We start from the raw sequence: 21,007 nt of genomic DNA on the forward strand, positions 1-21,007 counted from the left end.
CTAGCCGCTTGAAATTTTGCACAAATACTTCTTATTAGTGTAGGTCAGTTGGTATTGCAAATGGGCCATATCGGTCCATGTTTTGATATAGCTGCCATATAAACCGATCTTGGGTCTTGACTTTTTGAGCCTCTCGAGTGCGCAATTATTATCCGACTGGAATGAAATTTTGCACGTAGTATTTTGTTTTGATATCCAATAACAGTCCCAAGTATGCTTCAAATCGGTCCATAACCTGATATAGCTGTCATAGAAACCGATCTTGGGTCTTGACTTCTTGAGCCTCTAGAGGGCGCAATTCTTATCCGATTTGGCTGAAATTTTTCATGACGTATTTTATTCTTACTTTCAACAACTGTATCAAATAAGGTTCAAATCGGTTCATAACCTGATATAGCTGCCATATAAACCGATCTGGGATCTTGACTTCTTGAGCCTCTAGAGGTCGCAATTATTATCCGATTTGCCTGAAATTTTGTACGAAGGATTCTCTCATGAGCATCAACATACGAGTTTATTATGGTCTGAATCGGTCTATAGCCCGATACAGCTCCCATATAAAACGATCTCTCTGTTTTACTTCTTGAACCCCCAAAGGGCGCAATTCTTATTCGAATTGGCTGACATTTTACACAGGTGTCCAACATATAATTTAATTGTGGTCCAAACCGGACCATATCTTGATATCGGTCTTATAGCAAAGCACATCTTTTCTTATATCCTTTTTTTGCCTAAGAAGAGATGCCGGGAAAAGAACTCGGCAAATGCGATCCATGGTGGAGGGTATGCAATATTCGGCCCGGCCGAACTTAGCACGCTTTTACTTGTTTTTTCTTTAACTGCCAAGCCTTATTAACTCAAGCTAATTTGCGGAAGATAAAACAAAGGGGTGGGCAAGACGATTCAATATTAAAGTCCAGGTCTATCTTTGAACTACTACTGGCGTGTCGGTAAGTTTATTCTCTAATACCTTCTAATGAGCCGGGACCCAAAGCAAAGTGACAGACTAGCCTTACTCAACAGATGTAAGTCATCCTAGTCCAGTGTCTTCAGCTCCGCCTGACTGTCCCCAAAAAGATCGTGACCATTTGATAGGGTAGAATTAAATGAAAAAGCCTTATAAACTCCCGCCAACTTGCAGAGGAGCGAGAGAGCAACAAGGCTTGGGACCCTGACAAACTTCCTAAGATGCTCATTGCAACATTCGCCTCATAAAACCTGAGTATGAAATCCTGCAGGCGGGATGCCTTCAGCCAAAATCCTTCTGATGATTTTTGCTATGACTCCCAATATCTATTCCTAATATAGAAAAAATAATATTTTCTTCTTCTTCTTGTAACATATGTATATTTATTTATTAATTAATTTTCAATTTTTTTTATATATGTATATATTATATTAATGAAACTTAAAACATAAATAAAATATATGCATGCACACAATGACAAACTTTTTCGTACATACATTGCTAAACTTCTTAATAAATTCATTGCTATAATCAGGATGAGAAGAGAGGGCAATGAGATGAATGAAATTTTTAGAATTTTAAAAGTAACATAAAATTTAAAAATTAAAAATTATATAAGATAAATGTAAACTAATAATGTGAACATAATGCAAAAATGAATGAGACAATGGAAAAACGTTCGAAATATGTTTAATAAGTAAAATGAAATATCATTAATATAAAATCAAACTTAAAACTAAACATGATAATAATCATTGTATATATGTGTATTAAAAAAGAAAAACAAAAAATTTAAAAACAAAAACCAACAATTATTTCATTTTAACTATAATAAACTATATTAGGTCTATAAAAACTATGCAATGTTGTTTTTTTTTTAACTTTCAAAGAAAAGAATATAGCTTAGATTGTATTTAAAATAATTGGGGGTGTTATGAGGGAGCAAGAATTCGTATATGTGTAAAAAAAATTATTATTAATTTCTTTAACATTGTAAACAGATTTTAACAATTTCTAATGTCTATATGTGTTTGTGTGAAGATTTCTTTTGGATGTGGGATTGGGTTTGGGTATACGTAAACATTATTAAAGCACATTGGAGTTGTGTAGAAACAAAAAACGGTTCAAAGCTATTTCATTTGTAACTTTCCCATGTAGATTAGCTGCCTTGGCAAACAGACACTCGATATATTTTTTGTATAATTCTTTAATAAATATAAAAAATAATAACACCTTAGACTAAAATTCGTCTTTGTTTGGGGGAGTTTGGGTATTGGATGACTGTAAGTGCAGGTATGGAAAAATTTTTATGCTTTCTGAAATGCAGATATGCTTGGGTCCTCAAATAACAAGTTTTTTTTATGGTTTTTGAATTAATTGTAACACAAAAATAGGTTGCCCAAAAAGTAATTGCGGATTTTTCATATAGTCGGCGTTGACAAATTTTTTCACAGCTTGTGACTCTGTAATTGCATTCTTTCTTCTGTCAGTTATCAGCTGTTACTTTTAGCGTGCTTTAGAAAAAAAGTGTAAAAAAGTATATTTGATTAAAGTTCATTCTAAGTTTTATTAAAAATGCATTTACTTTCTTTTAAAAAATCCGCAATTACTTTTTGGGCAACCTATATTACTAGAACAATGGGTGGTATACGTAATGTTATTTATTCATTATTAATGATATAACGTATACGCCTAAAATAATTGGAAAAATTCTATTCATTCTAAATCAAAGATGAGCATGTGTTTTAAAACAAAAATCAAGCTAAGAATTGGAAAAAAAAAGAAAAAAAAAGAATTGCTATATTATCTGCTCTTATCTATAAACTGTCTTTTTGCAAAAATGGTAGAAAATAATGAATGAGAAATGAATAAAATTTCAAAATCCACAGTAAAAATTCACCCGCAGCCTCAAAAAATGAATAATTTCAAAAGGGTTCCATAAGAAAAAATGCCCTTCTTGAGTGTATTGAACGTAAAAAGGGCTCTCGACACAGCGTACCAATGGGTAAGGTCAAGATAGGACGGGTCTCAAGCAAGGAAGACGGTAATCTACTGGCATGTAGAACGAATGTTCCAGTTAAAGTTATCCTTTTATTTATAACAAGTAAAAGCATGCTAAGTTCGACCGGGCCGAATTTTATATACCCTCCACCATGGATCGCATTCTCGTCGATTTCTTTCCCGGTATCTCTTTTTAGACAAACAAAGGATAAACGAAAATAATTGCTATGTTATTGAAACAATATTAAGCTATGGTTCATTTCGGACCATAACTGAATTGAATATTGGAGATCATTGTAGAAGTCATTGGGTAAAATTTCAATCAAATCTAGTAAGAATTGCGCACTTTAGGCACTGAAGAAGTAAAATAGGGAGATCAGTTTATAGGGGAGCTGTATTAGGCTAAAAAACCGATTTATACCATATTCGATGTGTATGTTTAAGGTCATAAGAGAAGCCATTGTACAAAATTTCAACTAAATCGGATAGCAAATGCTCCCTGCAGAGGCTCAAGAAGTCAAGACCGCAGAGCGGTTTACAAGGCAGCTTTAACCGGATATGGAACGATTTGAACCATACTTAGCACATCAGTTGAAAGTCATAAAAAAACACCTCATACAAAATTTAAGCTAAATCCGATAATAATTGCGCACTCTAGATGCTCAAGAAGTCAAGACCCAAGATCGGTTTATATGACAGCTATATCAGGTTATGAACCGTTTTGAACCATACTCGGCACGGTTGTTGAAAGTCATAACAAAACACCTCATGCAAAATTTCAACCAAATTGGATAATAATTGCGCCCTCTAGAGGCTCAAGAAGTCAAGATCTCAGATCGGTTTATATGGCAGCTATATTCGGATATGGAACGATTTGAACCATACTTAGCACATCAGTTGAAAGTCATAACAAAACACCTCATGCAACATTTCATTCCAATCGGGTAATAATTGCCCCCTCTAGTGGCTCAAGAAGTCAAGACCCGTTCGTTAACCCCTCCCTCTGGGATGACCCCACGGTTTGTACTCACATCTATATCGGGGAAAACTGAATTTGAGCGCACACTCAAAAGCAAGGTCTGACTTTGATAGATGGTGGAATCCAACACTTAAAAATTCGGACCTGATGTCACATAAAGCTACCTTGGGTAAATTGCACTGCATTAAAATGAACAGTGAACCATATGCAATAGGAAAATCTACAGGTCAGTCCAAACTCAGTCGCTAGTATCATTAGAATGGTGTTTTTTATGTGAAAGAAATTTGAAATTGAGGAACTTATAGACTTAACGCAGGCTTTAGAACCATCACAAGCTGTCTTCAAATGGAAAACAAATCTAGGTTATGTCTTTCTTGAAAATTTTTTAAAGCCATTAAATTTGTTTCCAAGATAACTTCATTGAAACCTGGTGATGAAATGGGAGTTAATACCATCATTCTCTTCTTTGGCATAAGGCTTGAAACGCTCCAAATTTTGGCCATTCGGGCGACCGCGACGGCGAAAGCATTCAATTTACCCTTTCGTAGTGTGGGTTTTCTTCTAAAATCCACAGTACCATGGTTCGTATGAGTTATTTTATTTAATATCATTGAGGAAAATTTAATATTACCATGTCAAAAGAATTGATATAGGAAAATGTATCACATGTGATTGTTTGTATTACCACCCGCTTTGCAAAACATATTGAGTTGTCCTTGTGTGCAAAGAATAACCCATGAAAAAGGATATTATACAGTTTTCTGGTGCCATGGTTGGTATGAATTTTAATTTGTACTACTTTCGTCTAATTTCAATCCTAATCCTTTCAGAGAATTGATTTTGAGAGACCATCAGCACATAAGAGTTGACAAGAAAACCTATTTTCAGAATACACAAAAGTTTTCCTTGAGTGCACTTAGTAACCATTGAATTGGGGGCTTTATAAAACCCCTGTAGGGAGTGGTAGCAGTATGAGTTCCCTATTGTGAGTGCTTTATTATCCTACCCTTGTGAAATGTTGTTGTTTCAAACAATTGTTGTAGTCTTGCTTTGTGTGCTTATGAATCTTCGTGGCATGGGTTTTGGTGGTACTTGAGGCTTTATCGGTACTTGTGGCTTTGGTTGTTCCAATTTTGTTTTATTACTTTTCTCTCCCCTCTCCTGATACTCGACATAACCCGATTCATCGCTGCACTCCGAATCAGAGTCCGGCTTGACATCGCGTTGACGACGTGTTCTTCGGGGACGATTTACATTTGTGCCAGCGGACACATTGGGACTCTCAGATTCTCGGGCAACATCTAAATCTTTCATAGAATTTGTGGGAGATGAATCCATTTTAAGGGTTATCGAACTGGAGCTGCTAAATGTGGTGGCGGCATCGCTGTTATTGCGACTTTGCAAATGTTTGTACAAATCCTCTGTTGTAAAAGCAGTGGAATCCAGTGAAGATATTTCCAAATCATGGGGCAGAGCATGTTGATGTGTTTGGTGGTGGTGATGGTGGTATTGTAAGGATAAGTCATCTTGATTTTGTGTCACTGTGCTGGCTGTCTCACAGCCACTCGATATAGAACCTTCATCAGCACTGTCGTTGCTAATGCTGCGCTTACTGGCCGCACTGGACTCGCTTACCGATTGATGGGAGTTCAGGGTGCATGAGACCGAGGATGCATCCGATGATATGGAAGACTGCTGTTGATGTTTATAACGCGTAGAGCCATGATCATCGGAGTCTCTGAGACCTGAATTTGTTTCCAAGCTACTGCTGCCCTCATCACTGCTCAATGACAGATTGGCCATTTTGCGCATGGAGTGGCGATGCAGCATATTCAATATGGCTGCCTGGCGGAAATACATATCCTCTTCCTCCTCACCCAGGAAATCCTCTTCACCATCACTGCAAACCCCAGAACGTCTTAGGGTTACCCCCAAGTTATCCTCCGGCACTCTTTGACTGTCCAGGTCATGGGCATTGTCTGTTTGGTTGAGATTAAAATCGTTTTTGGGATCTGCATTGGGATCAATGTTGATGGTGGCCAAAAGACTCAGAGGTTCCCCATCTTCGGGGGACAGCAGCACAACACCTCTCAGATCACTTAGACTGCAGCTATTATTGGAGTTCATATGCATTTGGCTATCAAAGTAAGGCATCAATTCATTGGCCAAAGAGGCATTGCTATCATAGTTGTTGTGTTTCAAAATCTTTTCAAAATCATCGGAATCATCAGAGCCATCATCGTTCTTGGCATTTGCAGACTGTATTGTTTGTGGAATTTGTTTGTCTTGGCAGGAGTTGCTGGAATTGCAACATTGCTGCTGTTGAGTTGCATTGCAGCTGGAGGTTACATTAAAACTCACAGGTCTGGCCTGGCCAGTACGACGTATGGAATGGCCACGACGACAACGGCGACGACCCAAAGTCATGGCTGGATATAGGGAATCCTTTTGGCAACAAGGTTTCATTTCGGGTTCATTGGTTTCCTCGGCCTCCTCGCCTTCTTCGCCTATGGCCTCTTCAATGGCCATAAGTTTGGGAGCCGATTTGGAGCGCTCCAAGGGAGGTCGATAATTGTTGCTGCCCACACTTAAAAGGATTTTGCGACGCGGTAAACTTGGATTGTCATAGACGGCATTGGCCAAACTGAGGCGGGCATTCTGTTTGAGAATTTTTTCACGCTTAAATTCACGCAGAGCACACTCGAGATTAGCCTGAAAAGAGGCGAGAGAGAGGCAGAAAAAAGTTATTACCGAAGGTTTTGGCAAAACATTTGTGGCTTAGCTTACCTTTAAAGTATCACAGATTTCTTGCACCTGCTTCTCCTTGCTGCACAGCACAGCATGGCAACGCAGTTCATGTTTGAGTTTTCTTCCCTCATGCCTGTAGATCCAACAGAAGACCCTAGGATAGTTCTTTGGTGCACAGCAATGGGTTATGCGATTGGCCCAGTATTCTGTTAGTCCGTGTTGTCGTGTGGTGGCCTTCAGACCAGAAGCACATACTTTCAGACGCATTATAACATCGGGTTTGTTGTTTTGGGTATAATTGCGCCAGAGTGTGTTTAACTGCTTTTCCACACAGCCCTCACCTGAAGGAAGAGGAGAAAAGTTTTGAAAATAAAAAATAGACAATTTTATTATTCCCAACAACACCTACCTTTAGCCCATCCTGTCAAAACATTGCCCAGATAGGAGACCTTAAATTCAGGATCTGGGGTACTGATGTCTATGCTGTGAGTACGCTTCCACCACAGCTTGCCTAGACCTCGGGATATGGTGCGCATGGCCTTAGAGCCCAAATCCTGATTATGTCTCTCTTGGAAGTTTTCCAAGGCCATTAAATGCCGATCCAAGGTATCTCCCTTGGATTTATCTGCATTTTTGTTTCTAACAGCAAAAACTGGCGTTGCTGTGGGTGATGTCGGCGAGTTAACCTCATCACCCTCTTCTTTGGCATAACGTTTGAAACGCTCCAAATAGGGACCACTGGAGCGACGGCGACCTCCGAAAGTATTGAATTTGCCCTCTATAATTTTTTTCTCCTCTCTTTCGAATTTTTTGGCATTGTAGGTATTGCCCAAAAGACGGGACAATGAAGAGCTCTTTACAAATTTCTTATGTCTGGGAGGAGTTCCTATGGGCACTGGTGTCGTAGTTGTGGTCAACTGGCAAGAAAGATTTTTATCTGAAGCTTCCACTGCAGGTTTCTCTTCCAAAGATGATTTTGTGGGAGATTTCTTAGAGAAACTAAACAAAGATAAACGTTCCTTTGGCACTTTGGCGTTTTGACTTTTTGGCACTGGTAGCTCCGATTTGAGATTTATAAAACTATTGCTTTCATTGATATTGTTATTGTTGTTGTTGTTGAAATTGTGTTTTTGTACTTTGACAAAATCCACCTCATCATGGGAATTGGACAAAACGCCATTGGCCTGGGGGGTTCCTGTAGTTGCTTCCATGTTTTCTTGTTTTTTTTTTTTCTTTTGGTGGCACCTTTACTTTAATGCGTGAGATTTTCCTCAATCTCAACACCCGCTGCTCGAGTTCTCAACTGCTTGCTTGGCTTTCTTTTTGAATGGTCCGAATTTTTTTTCTGCTTTGCTATGATTCCGTAATTTCAAATTTCCTTTATTTACCTTGGTTGTTAGCGCAGGTATATGGTCCCATATATACAACACTTTTTACTGCTCCACTCATAATAAACAATGTGAAGGCTTTACCACCAAGTATGCATGCAATGACTGCAAATTATTTTTGACGAACTGTAAACAAAAAAAAAAACGAGAAAAAAAATTCTTCAATAAATATTGGGCAATATATGCTATGGTTATATTGTTATAATCACTCAAGTAAATATGTATGTAGAAAGAAAATGGCATTGATAAATGGCGATTATTGTTAAGATTTTTTTTGTTATTATTTTAAGAAAATAATCTAAAAATAAATAAAAAAAATATATTAAGAAAAATCAAAAGATTAAGTAAATATTGTAAAAGCTGTCAACATTTTTAAAAGATTTTAAGATAAAAAACACAATTACAGCTCATGAAAAAATGTATATGAAATAATAATAAATAAAAAATTAACGCTTCCTGGGATGCAAACAATTGCAATCCATCATATTTGAATTTGAATATGTTAAACCTTAAATATAAAAACTTCTGTTATTTCGAAAAACCAAGTTTCCTTTAAAGAAAATCTTTTTAAAGGGGTACTATTCTCCATAGATTTTTAAGAAACTTGCTCTACGAATTGATATGGCCAAAGTATTAGCTACAAAACTTTCGGCTGTTTCTTTTCTTTCAAATTATGCTAATTTTTATTATGTGTGCAAAGTATTGCATGAAAAATAAAACTAAATTCAAAAAATGCCTTTTATATAAAACAAAAACTAGCATATTTTTTTATAAAACGAATTAATATGAAAAATGTATTAAACACAAAAAATTCTTTTTTGTCTTCGCTTTCAGAAAATATTCACTTGCAACGTGTGTGCAGTAGATTGTATGAGTAAGTGTATGCTTATCTTAAAAGTGACTTTTATGCATCATAGAACGATTTTATGTTTTATCCAAAACATTCATTAGCGAATTGATATGACAAAACCCTCTACTGTGCAAGTTTTTGGTACTCCTCTCCTATTAGAATATGGCCATTTTCTCTCTGTGTGCAAAAAATTGCATGAGTAATAAGATTGAATTCGAAAATATTTTGTTAAAAAATTGGGTTTATCATATACGACTGAATTCATTACTCAAAACATTCATAAATGAATTGATATGGCAAAATCACAAATTATAAAAGTTTCTGGTACCCCTTTCCATTTGTAATATGTCAATTTGCTCTGTGTGTGCAGAAGATTGCAAGAGCAGTTTAATATCTTTCGAAAAAAAAATTTAATTTTTTAAATGGGGTATATAGTAATACACTCAAAACATTCACTACCGAATTAATATGATAAAGCCAATAACGGTGAAAATTTTGAATACTCCCCTCCTCTTGCAATATGTCAATTTGGTCTGTGTGTGCAGAATATTGTAAGAGTAGTTCAATTTCTTTCCAAAAATGTTTGTTCAAAAACGGTGTATATATTAATATGTTTTAATTCGTACCCAAAACATAGATAAGTGAATTGATATGGCAAAATCACTAACTACGAAATCTTCTGATACTCTATTTCTTACAGAATATGTCAATTTAGACTTTGTGTTGAATATTGTACGAGCAGTTTAATTTCTTTCAAAAAGATTTTTGTTCCAACATGGCTTATATCACAATATGATTTAAATCATAATTCAAAACATTCGCTAGTGAAGTGATATGGTAAAACTAATGACCGTAGAAGTTTTTGATACTTCTCTCCTAATGGAATATGTAGATTTTATCTGTGTGTGCCGTTAATTGTAAGAATAGTTCAATTTCTTTCTTATTTCATACTATGATTTAATTCGTACCCAAAACATTCATTAGTGAATTGATATGGCAAAATCGCTAACTGTGAAAGTTTTTGGTACTATTGTCCTTTCAGAATATGGTAGTTTGCAGAGTGTGTGCAGAGGATTGTATGAGAAGTTAATTTTCTTTAGTTAATTTTCTTTAAACATTTAAATATTAAATAACCAAAATATTCTTTAACGAATTGATATGGCAATATACCTAATTGTGAAAGTTTCGGAAACTCATCTCCTTTTAGAACATGGAAATTTTTTCTTTGTGTGCAAAGAAATGTATATGATTAAATTCATTACTCAAACCATCCGCTACTGAATTGATATGATGAAACCAATAGCTCTAAAAATTTTTGGCACTCTTCTTCTTTCAGAAAAAGTGTGCAGAAGACTATACGAGTAGTTTAATTTCTTTCGAAGAAATTGTTTATATCATAATATGACTTAATTCGTACCTTCAGAAAGTTTTTGGTACTTCTCTTTTTTAGGAATATGTATGAGTAGTTATATTTATTTCAAAAAGATTTTTATTCAAACAAGCTTATACTATAATATGATATAATCCGTAACCAAAATATTCTGTAAAGAATTGATATAGCAATACCTCTCAAGGTGAAATTTTCAGGTACTTATCTCCTTTTAGGACATGTTAATTTGGTCTATGTGTGCAAGGAAGTGTATGAGTAGTAAAATTTCTTTCAGAGATTTTTGTTCAAACAAGGTTTATATCACAATATGATTAAACTCATGACTCTAAACATTCGCTAGTGAATTGATATTGTAAAACTAATAACTGTAGAAGTTGTTGATACTTCTCTCCGTAAGGAATATCTTCATTTGGTCAGTGTGTGCACTGATTTCTTCTTTCGTTCTTTCGAAGAAATAGCTTATATCATAATATGATTAACTTCGTACTCAAAACCATTCATTAGTGAATTGATATGGCAAGACTCCTTATTTTGAAAGTTTTTGGTACATCTCTATTTTCGGTAGTGAGTTGTTAAATTTCTTTCAAAACGATTTTTGTTCAAACAAGGCTTATATTACAATATGATTTAATTCATTGCTCAAACTATTCACTACTGAATTGATTTGAATAAACAGCCAACTGTGAACATTTTTGGTATGTTTGCATACAATTTTGGTATGTTTGTATATGTTTGCGGAATATTGTACGAGCAGTTAAATATTTTTCCAAAAATGTGTATTCAAAAACAGCGTACGAGTAATATGATTTAATTCGTACCCATGACATTCATTAGTGAATTGATATGGCAAAACCTCTAATTGTAAAAGTTTTTGATACTCCTCACCTTTTTGAATATGTCAATTTTCTCTGTGTGTGCAGAAGAATGTATGGGAAGTTTAATTTCTTTCAGATTTTTGTTCAAACATGGCTTTACATCAAATTATGATCTAATTCATAATTCAAAACATTCGCTAGGGGATTGATATGTTAAAAACAATAACTGTAAAAGTTGTTGGACTTGGAACGTATCTGGCACTCCCATCTTTTCAGAAAATTTCAATTTGGTCTGTGTGTGCAGGAGATTGTGCAAGAAGTTCAATTTCTTTTGAAGAAATGGATTTTATCATAAAATTTTCTTCGTACCCAAAATATTCATTAGTGAATTGATATGATAAAACCAACAACTGTGACAGTTTGTGGTACTTCTCTACTTTTAAAATATGTCAATTTACTCTGTGTGTGCAAATGATGGTATGTGTAGTTTAATTCCTTTCAAAAAGATTTTTGTTCAAAAAAGACAAAAACTTTGATTTTTGTACTTCTCTGCTTTAGAATATATAAATTTGCTCCGTGTGTGCAGAAAATTGTTTTAGAAGTTTAATTTCTTTTAAACATATGTACTTTTATTCAAACAAGCCTATATTATGGTTGCCCAAAAAGTAATTGCGGATTTTTCATATAGATTTAATTCATTACTCAAAACAATCACTTCTGAATTGATACTATATTTTTTTCACAAAAATCTTACCGAATTGATATGATTAAAGCATTAGCATATAAAATATCGTTACTTTCCCTACTTTCAGATTACATAAATTTGTATTATGTGTGCAGTAGATCGTATGAGTTATAACATGTTGATAAAAAATTGTTTATCTCATAGATCATTTAATACATTACTTAAAATATTTACCAGTGAATTGATATGGCAAAACCAATAACTGCAAAAGATTTTGGCATTGCTCTCCATATAGAAAATGTAAATATCTTTTGTGTGTGCAATAAATTGTAGTTAAATTTCTTTCGAAAAAAATTTGTTAAAAAATGACGTATATCATAATATGATTTTATAGATACTCAAAACAGTCATCAATTAATTGATATGGAAAACTTGGTAACTAGGAAAGTTTTTGGTACCTCTGTCCTTTCAGAATATGTAAATTTGCTCTGTGTGTGCATAGGATTGTATAAATGGTTGAATTTCTATCTATATCATAACAAGATTTAATTCATACTCAAAACATTCATGAAAGAATTGATATGACAACTTATTAATTGTGGACGTTTTTGGAACTGCTCCTTCATTCGAAACATGTCAATTTGCTCTGTGTGTGTAGATAGTTGTATAAGAAGTTAAATTTCTTCCGGAAATATTTCTGTTAAAATATGACTTCTATATCATAAAATAATTTAATTCAAGCCCAAAACTTTGATTTGTGAATTGATATGACAAAACCACTAATTATAAAGATTCTGGCACTCCTCCTCCCTTCAGAAAATGTTGTTGTTGTAGCAGTGTGTTGTACCCCGATAAAGGATTCCATCGGGTCAATCCGGTACGTACAACCGGCTGCCATGGGATTGTTCAGAAAATGTTGTTGTGCTCTGTGTGTGCAGAGGATGGCAGGAATGGTTAATATTTTATTTTATTTTTTTATGCAAAAAACCTTTGATATTAAACTATGATTAGGTTAAATGTAAGAGAAATATGTTAGTGAGTTGATATGATTTGAGCATCAATCACGATCACTTTTGGTAAACTCTTCATTCAGAATATACCAAACTGTCAGGTGTGGGCAAACTATCGTAAGAGTTATTTAGTTTTCTTCAAAAAAGGACTTTTGAGACAAACATATGGGGTCTTCAAAGAATAAACCAACTCCACTAAATACTGTTCTAACACTTCATCTTATTCATAATATATCGTATAGAATATGTATGCAAAGGTTTATTAGAATAATGTCCCTTCCTTTATACAAATGTGTTTCAGGACAATTTTATTGATTTGAAGATTTAATCTCCCAAATAACTATCAAGCCAAAAGACTTAACTTTTAAAATTTCTCTTTTTCCATCTCTTTTGGCATATATAAAATTCTAATATGTGTGCATTGGTTTCGTATTGTTGGCCTTTTATTAACAAAAAAAAAAAGTCATTTCATTAGTCCAGCTGTACAATTTTAGTTTCCTCTTGGCTAAAGTTACTCATTTTCGTTTAAATATTGATATTTTTAACAATAACCGTCTCATAAATGAGTTCATACAAACAAATATTGTTTTATTTTTTACTTCTCTTTTCTTTTTTTCTTTAGTTGTGTGTATTGTTCAAGAACACTTAGGATAACATTAGGAAAAAATGAAAAAAAAAGACACCTGTCATCGGTAAATATATGTTGTTTGGCGTGCAATAGACAATTGGTTAAACAGGTTTCTATTCAAGCAAATTTGGATACTTCAATCGCTTAAGAAGCAGATGTAGTACGTCAATTTATATTATATTAAAAAGTGGGGAGATCCATGGCTAATTGGATTAAATTACAAATATCATGACAGTTAAGAAGGATTACTTAAAATGTAGCAATATCTTCAGAAGATTACAATACTCTGAGATGGTCTATATGTTGGTTTTTTTAGGTTTTCAACTGTCAAAATGTTGTAAATGTCGAAACGTCATGTACTTGTATAAAACGTATAAAAAATAGTAATGAATGAATTCGCTCGGAGGGTACACCAAAAAAAAAAAAAACTTTATATGAGCCCGATTCTCTCATGGGGATTTTTGGAGTGGTGATTTGTGGGATAGGGGGTGATATTGACCCCCAGAAGCTTGATCCCGAAAATGGGTATTAATTTTGTGCTTTTCCCCTAAATACCTTTTATTTGAGACCCAAATTGTCATGGTCGTTAAATATTTATGTCCAATTTAGGGGTGTTTTGGAGGGTGGGGTGGTCCCCCAGACACTTGCAAATTTCCCATGAACATTCCATTAAGGAACAGAGGCAAACTGCTCACATATCAATGAGTGCAGTCCGATTCAAGTTTAAGCTCAATGATAAAGGACCTCCTTTTTAAAATCGAGTCCGAAAGGCGTGCCCGTAGTGCGACACCTCTTTGGAGAGAAGTTTTACATGGCATAGTACATCACAAATGTAGGATTAGGAAGGGAAAACCACCGCTGATTTTTTCTGGTGGTCTCGCCAGGATTCGAACCCAGGCGTTAAGCATCATGGGCGGACATGCTAACCTCTGCGCTACGGTACAAAAAAAACTTTATTTGAGCCCGATTCTCTCATGGGGATTTTGAGAGTGGGAAGGCACCCAGGGTGGTGATTTGTGGGATAGGGGGTGATATTGACGCCCAGATAGGGGTCCCGAAAGTGGGTATCAATTTCGTGCTCTTCTCCCAAATTTAAGCTTCATATTACCATGGTCGTTAAATATTTATGTCCGATTTAAGGGTGTTTGGGGGATGGGGTGGTCTCCCAGACACTTAGCCCTGAAAAACTATCAGCATAGTGGTCTACTCTCACATAACACTTATTTAAACACCACATTACCATTGGTTTATGGGATGAGACGTACCCCAAACACATGGCCCCACATTTGGATATCAGATTCGTATTCGACTCCCAAATTCCTTTTATTTGAGCCCCATATTGCCATGACCGGTAAATTATTTCTGTTTGAGGGCTTGTTATTGTAAAAGTGTGTTGTACACTGAGGCGGCAGCCCTTGTCGATGAAGAACTCCATCGGGTCAATCCGGTACGGACAACCGGCAGCCATCGCATTGCTTGAGTGATGTTTTGGGGAAGTTGGTGACGCCAAGAATCTTGGTCCCGAATATTGGTATCAATTTCATGCTTTACTCTTAAATAGCTCTCATTTGTGCCGCATATTGCCATTGTCGGTAAATATGTACGTTTAGGGGTTTTTCGGGGAGTGGGGTTGTCCCCCAAAAACTTAACCCTGAAAAAATATTAGCATCAATTTGAATACTACTCTTTGAGTCCCAAATTGTCATGGTGAGCAAACACGTCCTGGGGGTGGTTATGGAGGTGGGACGTCCCCTAGACATTTACATCCGAATGGTGATATTAGATTCGTACTCTACTCCCAAATACCTTTGAGGGCCATATTTCCGTAGTCGACAAACATGTTTGGTTTGGTGTTTGGGGAGGCTACTTGGGGTGAGGCGGCTATTTGGGGGTGGGGCGGCTACTTGGGGGTTGGGCGGGCCCCGAAAATACTTGACTCCATATTTGAATATCGGATTCGTTTTCCACTCTTAAATACCTTTCGTTTACCACTCTTAAATTGAACGGTAGAAACTAGAAGGCATATTCCTTCTTCTGTTCCTGTGGTATCACAATGGACGAAAACGTCTAAGTGAGTGTAATGGCAGACTGCCACTTAAACCTAACCTAACCTTCTAGGAGAAAGCACACAAAATTTCGCCTTAACCGCACCACCCATGTCCGAGATCTGGCTTTTCTGAAAATTAGGGTTTTTAATGAAGGAAAAGCTGAAGAAACATAAGAAGATACTCAGTAAATTGTTGTGGCTTTTTATTTTGGTGTCCGTTATTTGTCTGAGAGCAAAGCCATTAATGTTAACTCTCTTACTCTCTCTTGCTCTCGCCGATCTATTGGTCTAACAGGCTTTAGTTGCGTGAGAGTATAAGAGCTTTTATGTAAATGTGCGACAGAAAAAGCATGCTGAAAAAGGACCACTATTACTGTGACAGTGTTGTGAAGATGAGTGATGTGGTGGTGTGGGTGATGTAAGTGTCCCAACTTGGTATTGGTTAGCAGGGAATTCAGTCAATTGTTTAAGCTTTGGCTATAGACTATGATGTGCAAAATGTAGGAGATTGGCAACGACTACGTACAACGTTGGCAGCGCACATAATACACACATTATGTGCGCTGCCATATGCCAATGCATAGATTTTAATGTGTGTAAATGTTCAGCTGGTGAAAGCGAACAGCTGATATACGTTTTTTTAACTCTACAAAGTCATCCCTCGTTTAAAACGACGATGAGCGACTACTATTATTTTTGTAATTTAAACAGGGGGTGTGGGGTAGTACGTATATGGCATTTAATTTTTGGATCAACAGTTTGTAGGGCCACCTTCTCCCCCAAAACCTCTCAATGATAGGGGGTCTACGAGACCGAACGGCGCACCGCATAACGACATCACTTGCTAGAGAAGTTTTAACAGGGCAGGAGACCTCACAAATGTATAAAGTCTGCAACTAACCGAATTTTGTCTTTCCTTACTGGTTTTAAATATAACTTTTGTTTAAGCAAATATTAAATTAACGTCGTGTTCTTTCATTTGGCAAAAGAGCACATGTGGCAACATTTGCACACAAAAGGAAATCCCTATGAACATATTTATACAAGTTTTTTTGCTTAGAATTATTATTTTTTTTAATTATTTATTTTTCATTAAACAAAAGGCAGTTGTGTTTTATTTTGATCAATGCGATGCTAAACAGTGCAGATAAAAGACAACCGAATCCAAAAACAATGGCACAAAGGAAAAGGGTAAGAACACACATGATTTTAAACAAAAACTCATAGCACAATAGGTTATTAAAATATAAACATCAAATGTGACAGTAAAGAACAACATTTAATGCGCAATATGTTTTAATTTTTATGCAGTTGACGAAAATAAATCGATTGGGAGTATTGTTTAATTCAAACTTTTTTATAGAGTCTAACTAGCATGCAGTGTTACCAAGTTCACACTGGTGTATCTGTCAAACTAAAAATGGCAGCTACCGCATATTTGCTTTATTGATAGCTTATTAAATTGTTTCCAAGCAACCAAAGGGATTTGCTTCTGAATTTGTTTAAAAAGAAATTTATTCACTATGGAGTTCAAGCGTAATGGTGTAATTGCGTTACTTTTGGCTGGAAAATCACAACCGGCTATTGTTGGCGAACTCAAACACCTCAAAGTGAACAAAATGTTTGTATATCGCATCATAAATCGGTTCGCATGTCTGCCTATGACGAGATCTTGCGAGACCAAGGGAAATATTTTTAGCGGTGATTATCTCCTCCTAATACTGGCGACATTTGTGAGGTACTATGCCATGCATAGAAGCCATGTAAAAAGTTGTGACACTGCGGCACGCCGTTGGCACTCGTTTATAAAAAGGAGGTCCCATATCAGTTAACTTAAGCATGCATCGAAAAGCAATCTTATATAAAAAATTCAATTTGTGTTTGTTTGTTTGTTCCATTTAGACTCAAAAACTGCTGAACCGATTTCCTTGAAATCCTCGCAGATTGTGTAGGTTGGTCTGGAAGGAAACATAGGCTATATTATTTTTTGATATCGGGAGCGGGGCGGACCCTCCCCCTTACCCCAAAAAAATAAAAGTGAAACGGTCGGGACAATAAAATAAAAGGAGCAGAGTATGAATTTCGAATCATAATAAAAGTTGGTTCCAAGTACCTGGGAGCCGCCCCAGCCCCCAAACCCACTAAAATAGGTTTATTTGACAATCATGACAATATGGGACTCAAATGAAAGGTATTTGGGAGTAGATTACGAATATGGTCAGAATGTAGGAATAGGCTTAATAATTTATTGATAACGAAAGGGGGCGGACCCTCCACCATTACCCCAAAATAAAAAGTGAACCGATAAGGACAATACGAGTATCAAATGAAAAGCATGCGGGAGTAGACAACGAATCTGGCATACAAATTCATGTCGAAGAACAGGGCGTCACCCCAACCCTACAAAAACGCCCAAAATGGGCACATTAGCCAATCACGGATATATGGGACTTGGTTTGTTTGTTCCGTATAGACTGAAAAACGGCAGAACCGATTTTCTCGAAATTTTCACATATTGTGTTGATTGGTCTGGAAGAAACATAGGCTATATACGGACGGACCCTCCCCCTTATGCCAAAAACACAACCCAAAATCGAAAGTGGACCGATTGGGACTATAGAGGTATCAAATGAAAGGTATTGCAGAGTAGAACACGAATATGGTGTTAAAATTTTAGTCTAAGTACCCATCGGGCCGCCCCAACCCCAAAACTTCCCTCACACAGACATATTAAACGAAATGAAAGGTATTCGGGAGTGGATTTCGAATCTGGCATACAAAATCAGATCGAAATATAGGGGGGTCACGCTCAAAAACGCCATTAGGGATTCAAATGAATCCCTATATGATACTTGGCTGAACCGATTTTCTTATAACGTTCATAGATTGTGCACGTTTGCCTGGAAGGAAACATAGACTATGTAATAATTTTTAGATATCAGGTGGAGGCGGACCCTCCCCCTTGTGCACGTTTGCCTGGAAGGAAACATAGACTATATAATAATTTTTAGATATCAGGTGGAGGCGGACCCTCCCCCTTACCCCCAAAAACGCCACCCAAAGAAAGGTATTGGAGACCAGAAAACGAATATAGTATTAAAATTTGGCTCCAAGTACCCAGCGGGCCTCCCCCCAACCCCAAAACTCCTCTAAACAGATATATTCGAAGTTCAAGTCAATATGGGAGTCAAATGAAAAGAATTAGACAGTAGATTACATATATGGCATAAAACATTAGGCCCAAGTAATGGGAGGTCGCCCACCCCCAAATACCCCCAAATGGGCATATTTGCCGACCATGGCTATATGGAACTCAAATGAAAGGTATTTGGGAGTAGATTACGAATTTTATATCCAATTTTGGAGTCAAGTGTTTTGGGGTACGCCCTAAAGCACCCCCTAAACTGAACTTCATTTCCGTTGATATCTATTTTCAGTGTCGGTGGCCGCCCCAGGCCCAAAACACTCTCCAAACGGTTCATATTTACCGGCTATGGCAATATGGGGCTCAAATTAAAGGGATTTGGAAGTGCAGCACGAATTTGATATCCATATTGAGTCGAAATGTCTGAGGTTCCATCCCTCCCCTAAAAAGCACTTCTCATTACCCTAATTTCTAAAAACACCAGGATCCGAGAAGGGGCAAACTTCTCACACATCAACGAGTGCTTCCCGATTCAAGTTTAAACTCAATGATAAGGGACCTTTTTTATAGCCGAGTCCGAACGGCGTCCCGCAGTGCGACGCCTTGTTGGGGAAAATTTTTTAAACGACCATGCATGGCAATGTACCTCGCAAATGTCGCCAACATTAAGAGGGTCTAACCAACGCGAACGCGATTCGAACGCGTTTAGCTTCATAGGCTACAATGGCGCAAGTTCGATATCCGCATTCAAGGCAAAGTGTCCCTCCCCACCTTAAAAAGATATTAGAGAGTTGAAGAAGGCGCAGCGGAGCGGGCCGGTTCGGCTAGTAGTTTAGTTTTTTTCCCGATTAGTTTTTTGGTTCGATTTCCCAGAAATTTGCACTTCACCTAAGTTAATTTGTAGAGTTTTTTGTAGAAGCCATGGTGGTGGATATCCAAAAATCGACACGGCCGAACTTAGCCAGTTTTTACTTGTTTACATTTCACATCTTTCTAGTACTAATTTTCAACAAACACTGTCTTAACATAACTCACCTCCTAAGCAACAGTCATATCTCACCTTCTTCTGCGAAATTTCACATCTTCAATAAACACAGTCTTAACAAGTCTTACCTCCTAAGCAACAGTCATATCTCATCTCCTTCTGCAAAATTCTAAAATTATTGATTCTCTCGATTTCTATCAATCTGTCATACAGCTCTTCTATACATAAAACATTGAATATCGCATGCGAATCGAAATCTATCAACTAAAAGCTTTGTTTACATTTTTCATTTTAATCTTTAAAACGAATTGCTTCAGAGAAGAAACCTGTCTATGGCATTTCTTTTTGTTATGGCAAAAATACTTAAATGTTTATGGCATTTTTAAATGTGTGCACAATGTAAAATTTATTTAAACAAACGATTTTGAGGGGGTTTTTAGCAATCATTTTTCAGAGTAAAATGTTTGTATAAATATTTTGCTGGAATGTGTGAAGTTTTTTTTCAGCTTCATCCTCCTTGCAGTGTGTGTTCTTTGCATAAATTTTTATACCCTACAATACTACTGTGGTACAGGGTATTATAACATTATAACAGAAGGAAGAGAGAGATAGACCCATTCATAAGTATAACGATGGACTCACAATCACTTTCTGATTCGATTAAGCTATGTCCGTCTGTCTGTCCGTCTGTCTGTCTGTCTGTCTGTCCATGTTAATTTGTGTACAAACTACAGGTCGCAATTTTCATCCTATAGTCTTAAAATTTGGTACAGGTATGTTATTCGGCCTGGAGACGAAGCTTATTGAAATTGGAAAAAATCGGTTCAGATTTGGATATAGCTCCCATATATATATGTTCGTCCGATTTGCAGTAATATTACAATAAAGCGGTCATTTGTTAACCGATTATCTCGAAATTTGGCAGCAAGGATTTTCTTATAACTCTCAACATTATCGGTGAATTTCATAGAAATCGGTTCAGATTTATATATAGCTCTCTTATATATATATTGCCCGATTTTCACTCCTAGAGCCACTGCAAGCGCATTTATTGACCAATCTTCCCAAAATTCTGTACAACGTTTTCCTTGACAACTACAACAATATCTTAAAAGTTTGGTCGAAAATGGGGTCAGATTTAGATATAGCTCCCATATATATGTTCGTCCGATTTGCAGTAATAATGCAATAAAATGTTCATTTGTTCGCCGATTCTCTCGAAATTTAGCAGGAAGTATTTTCATATAACTCTCAACATTACGGCTGAATTTCATAGAAATCGGTTCAGATTTATATATAGATCTCATATATAAATATCGCCCGATTTTCACTCCTAGAGCCACTGCAAGGGCATTTATTGACCAATCTT

General features: G+C 36.3%; 1 protein-coding gene across 3 annotated transcripts in view; it reads right to left on the reverse strand.

The window, feature by feature from the left end:
• LOC106091078 (uncharacterized) overlaps nt 1–21,007 on the reverse strand; it is a 37,831-nt gene that overhangs the window by 9,383 nt on the left and 7,441 nt on the right. The window contains exons 1-3 of one of the 3 annotated variants that reach the window (XM_059361819.1): nt 6,735–7,052; nt 4,954–6,659; nt 1,320–2,481 (exon numbers count right to left, since the gene is read on the reverse strand). In XM_059361819.1, coding sequence (XP_059217802.1) covers nt 4,974–6,659; nt 6,735–6,962 — 1,914 coding nt within the window. In that variant the 5' untranslated portion in view covers nt 6,963–7,052 and the 3' untranslated portion in view covers nt 1,320–2,481; nt 4,954–4,973. Of the gene's footprint in view, nt 1–1,319; nt 2,482–4,521; nt 6,660–6,734; nt 7,053–7,104; nt 8,210–21,007 lie in introns of those variants that run through there. The other 2 variants (XM_013257495.2, XR_009396881.1) reach the window with 2 other exon arrangements.

Source organism: Stomoxys calcitrans, chromosome 2 (genome assembly GCF_963082655.1).
Source record: "Stomoxys calcitrans chromosome 2, idStoCalc2.1, whole genome shotgun sequence".
NCBI classification, from domain to species: domain Eukaryota; kingdom Metazoa; phylum Arthropoda; class Insecta; order Diptera; family Muscidae; genus Stomoxys; species Stomoxys calcitrans.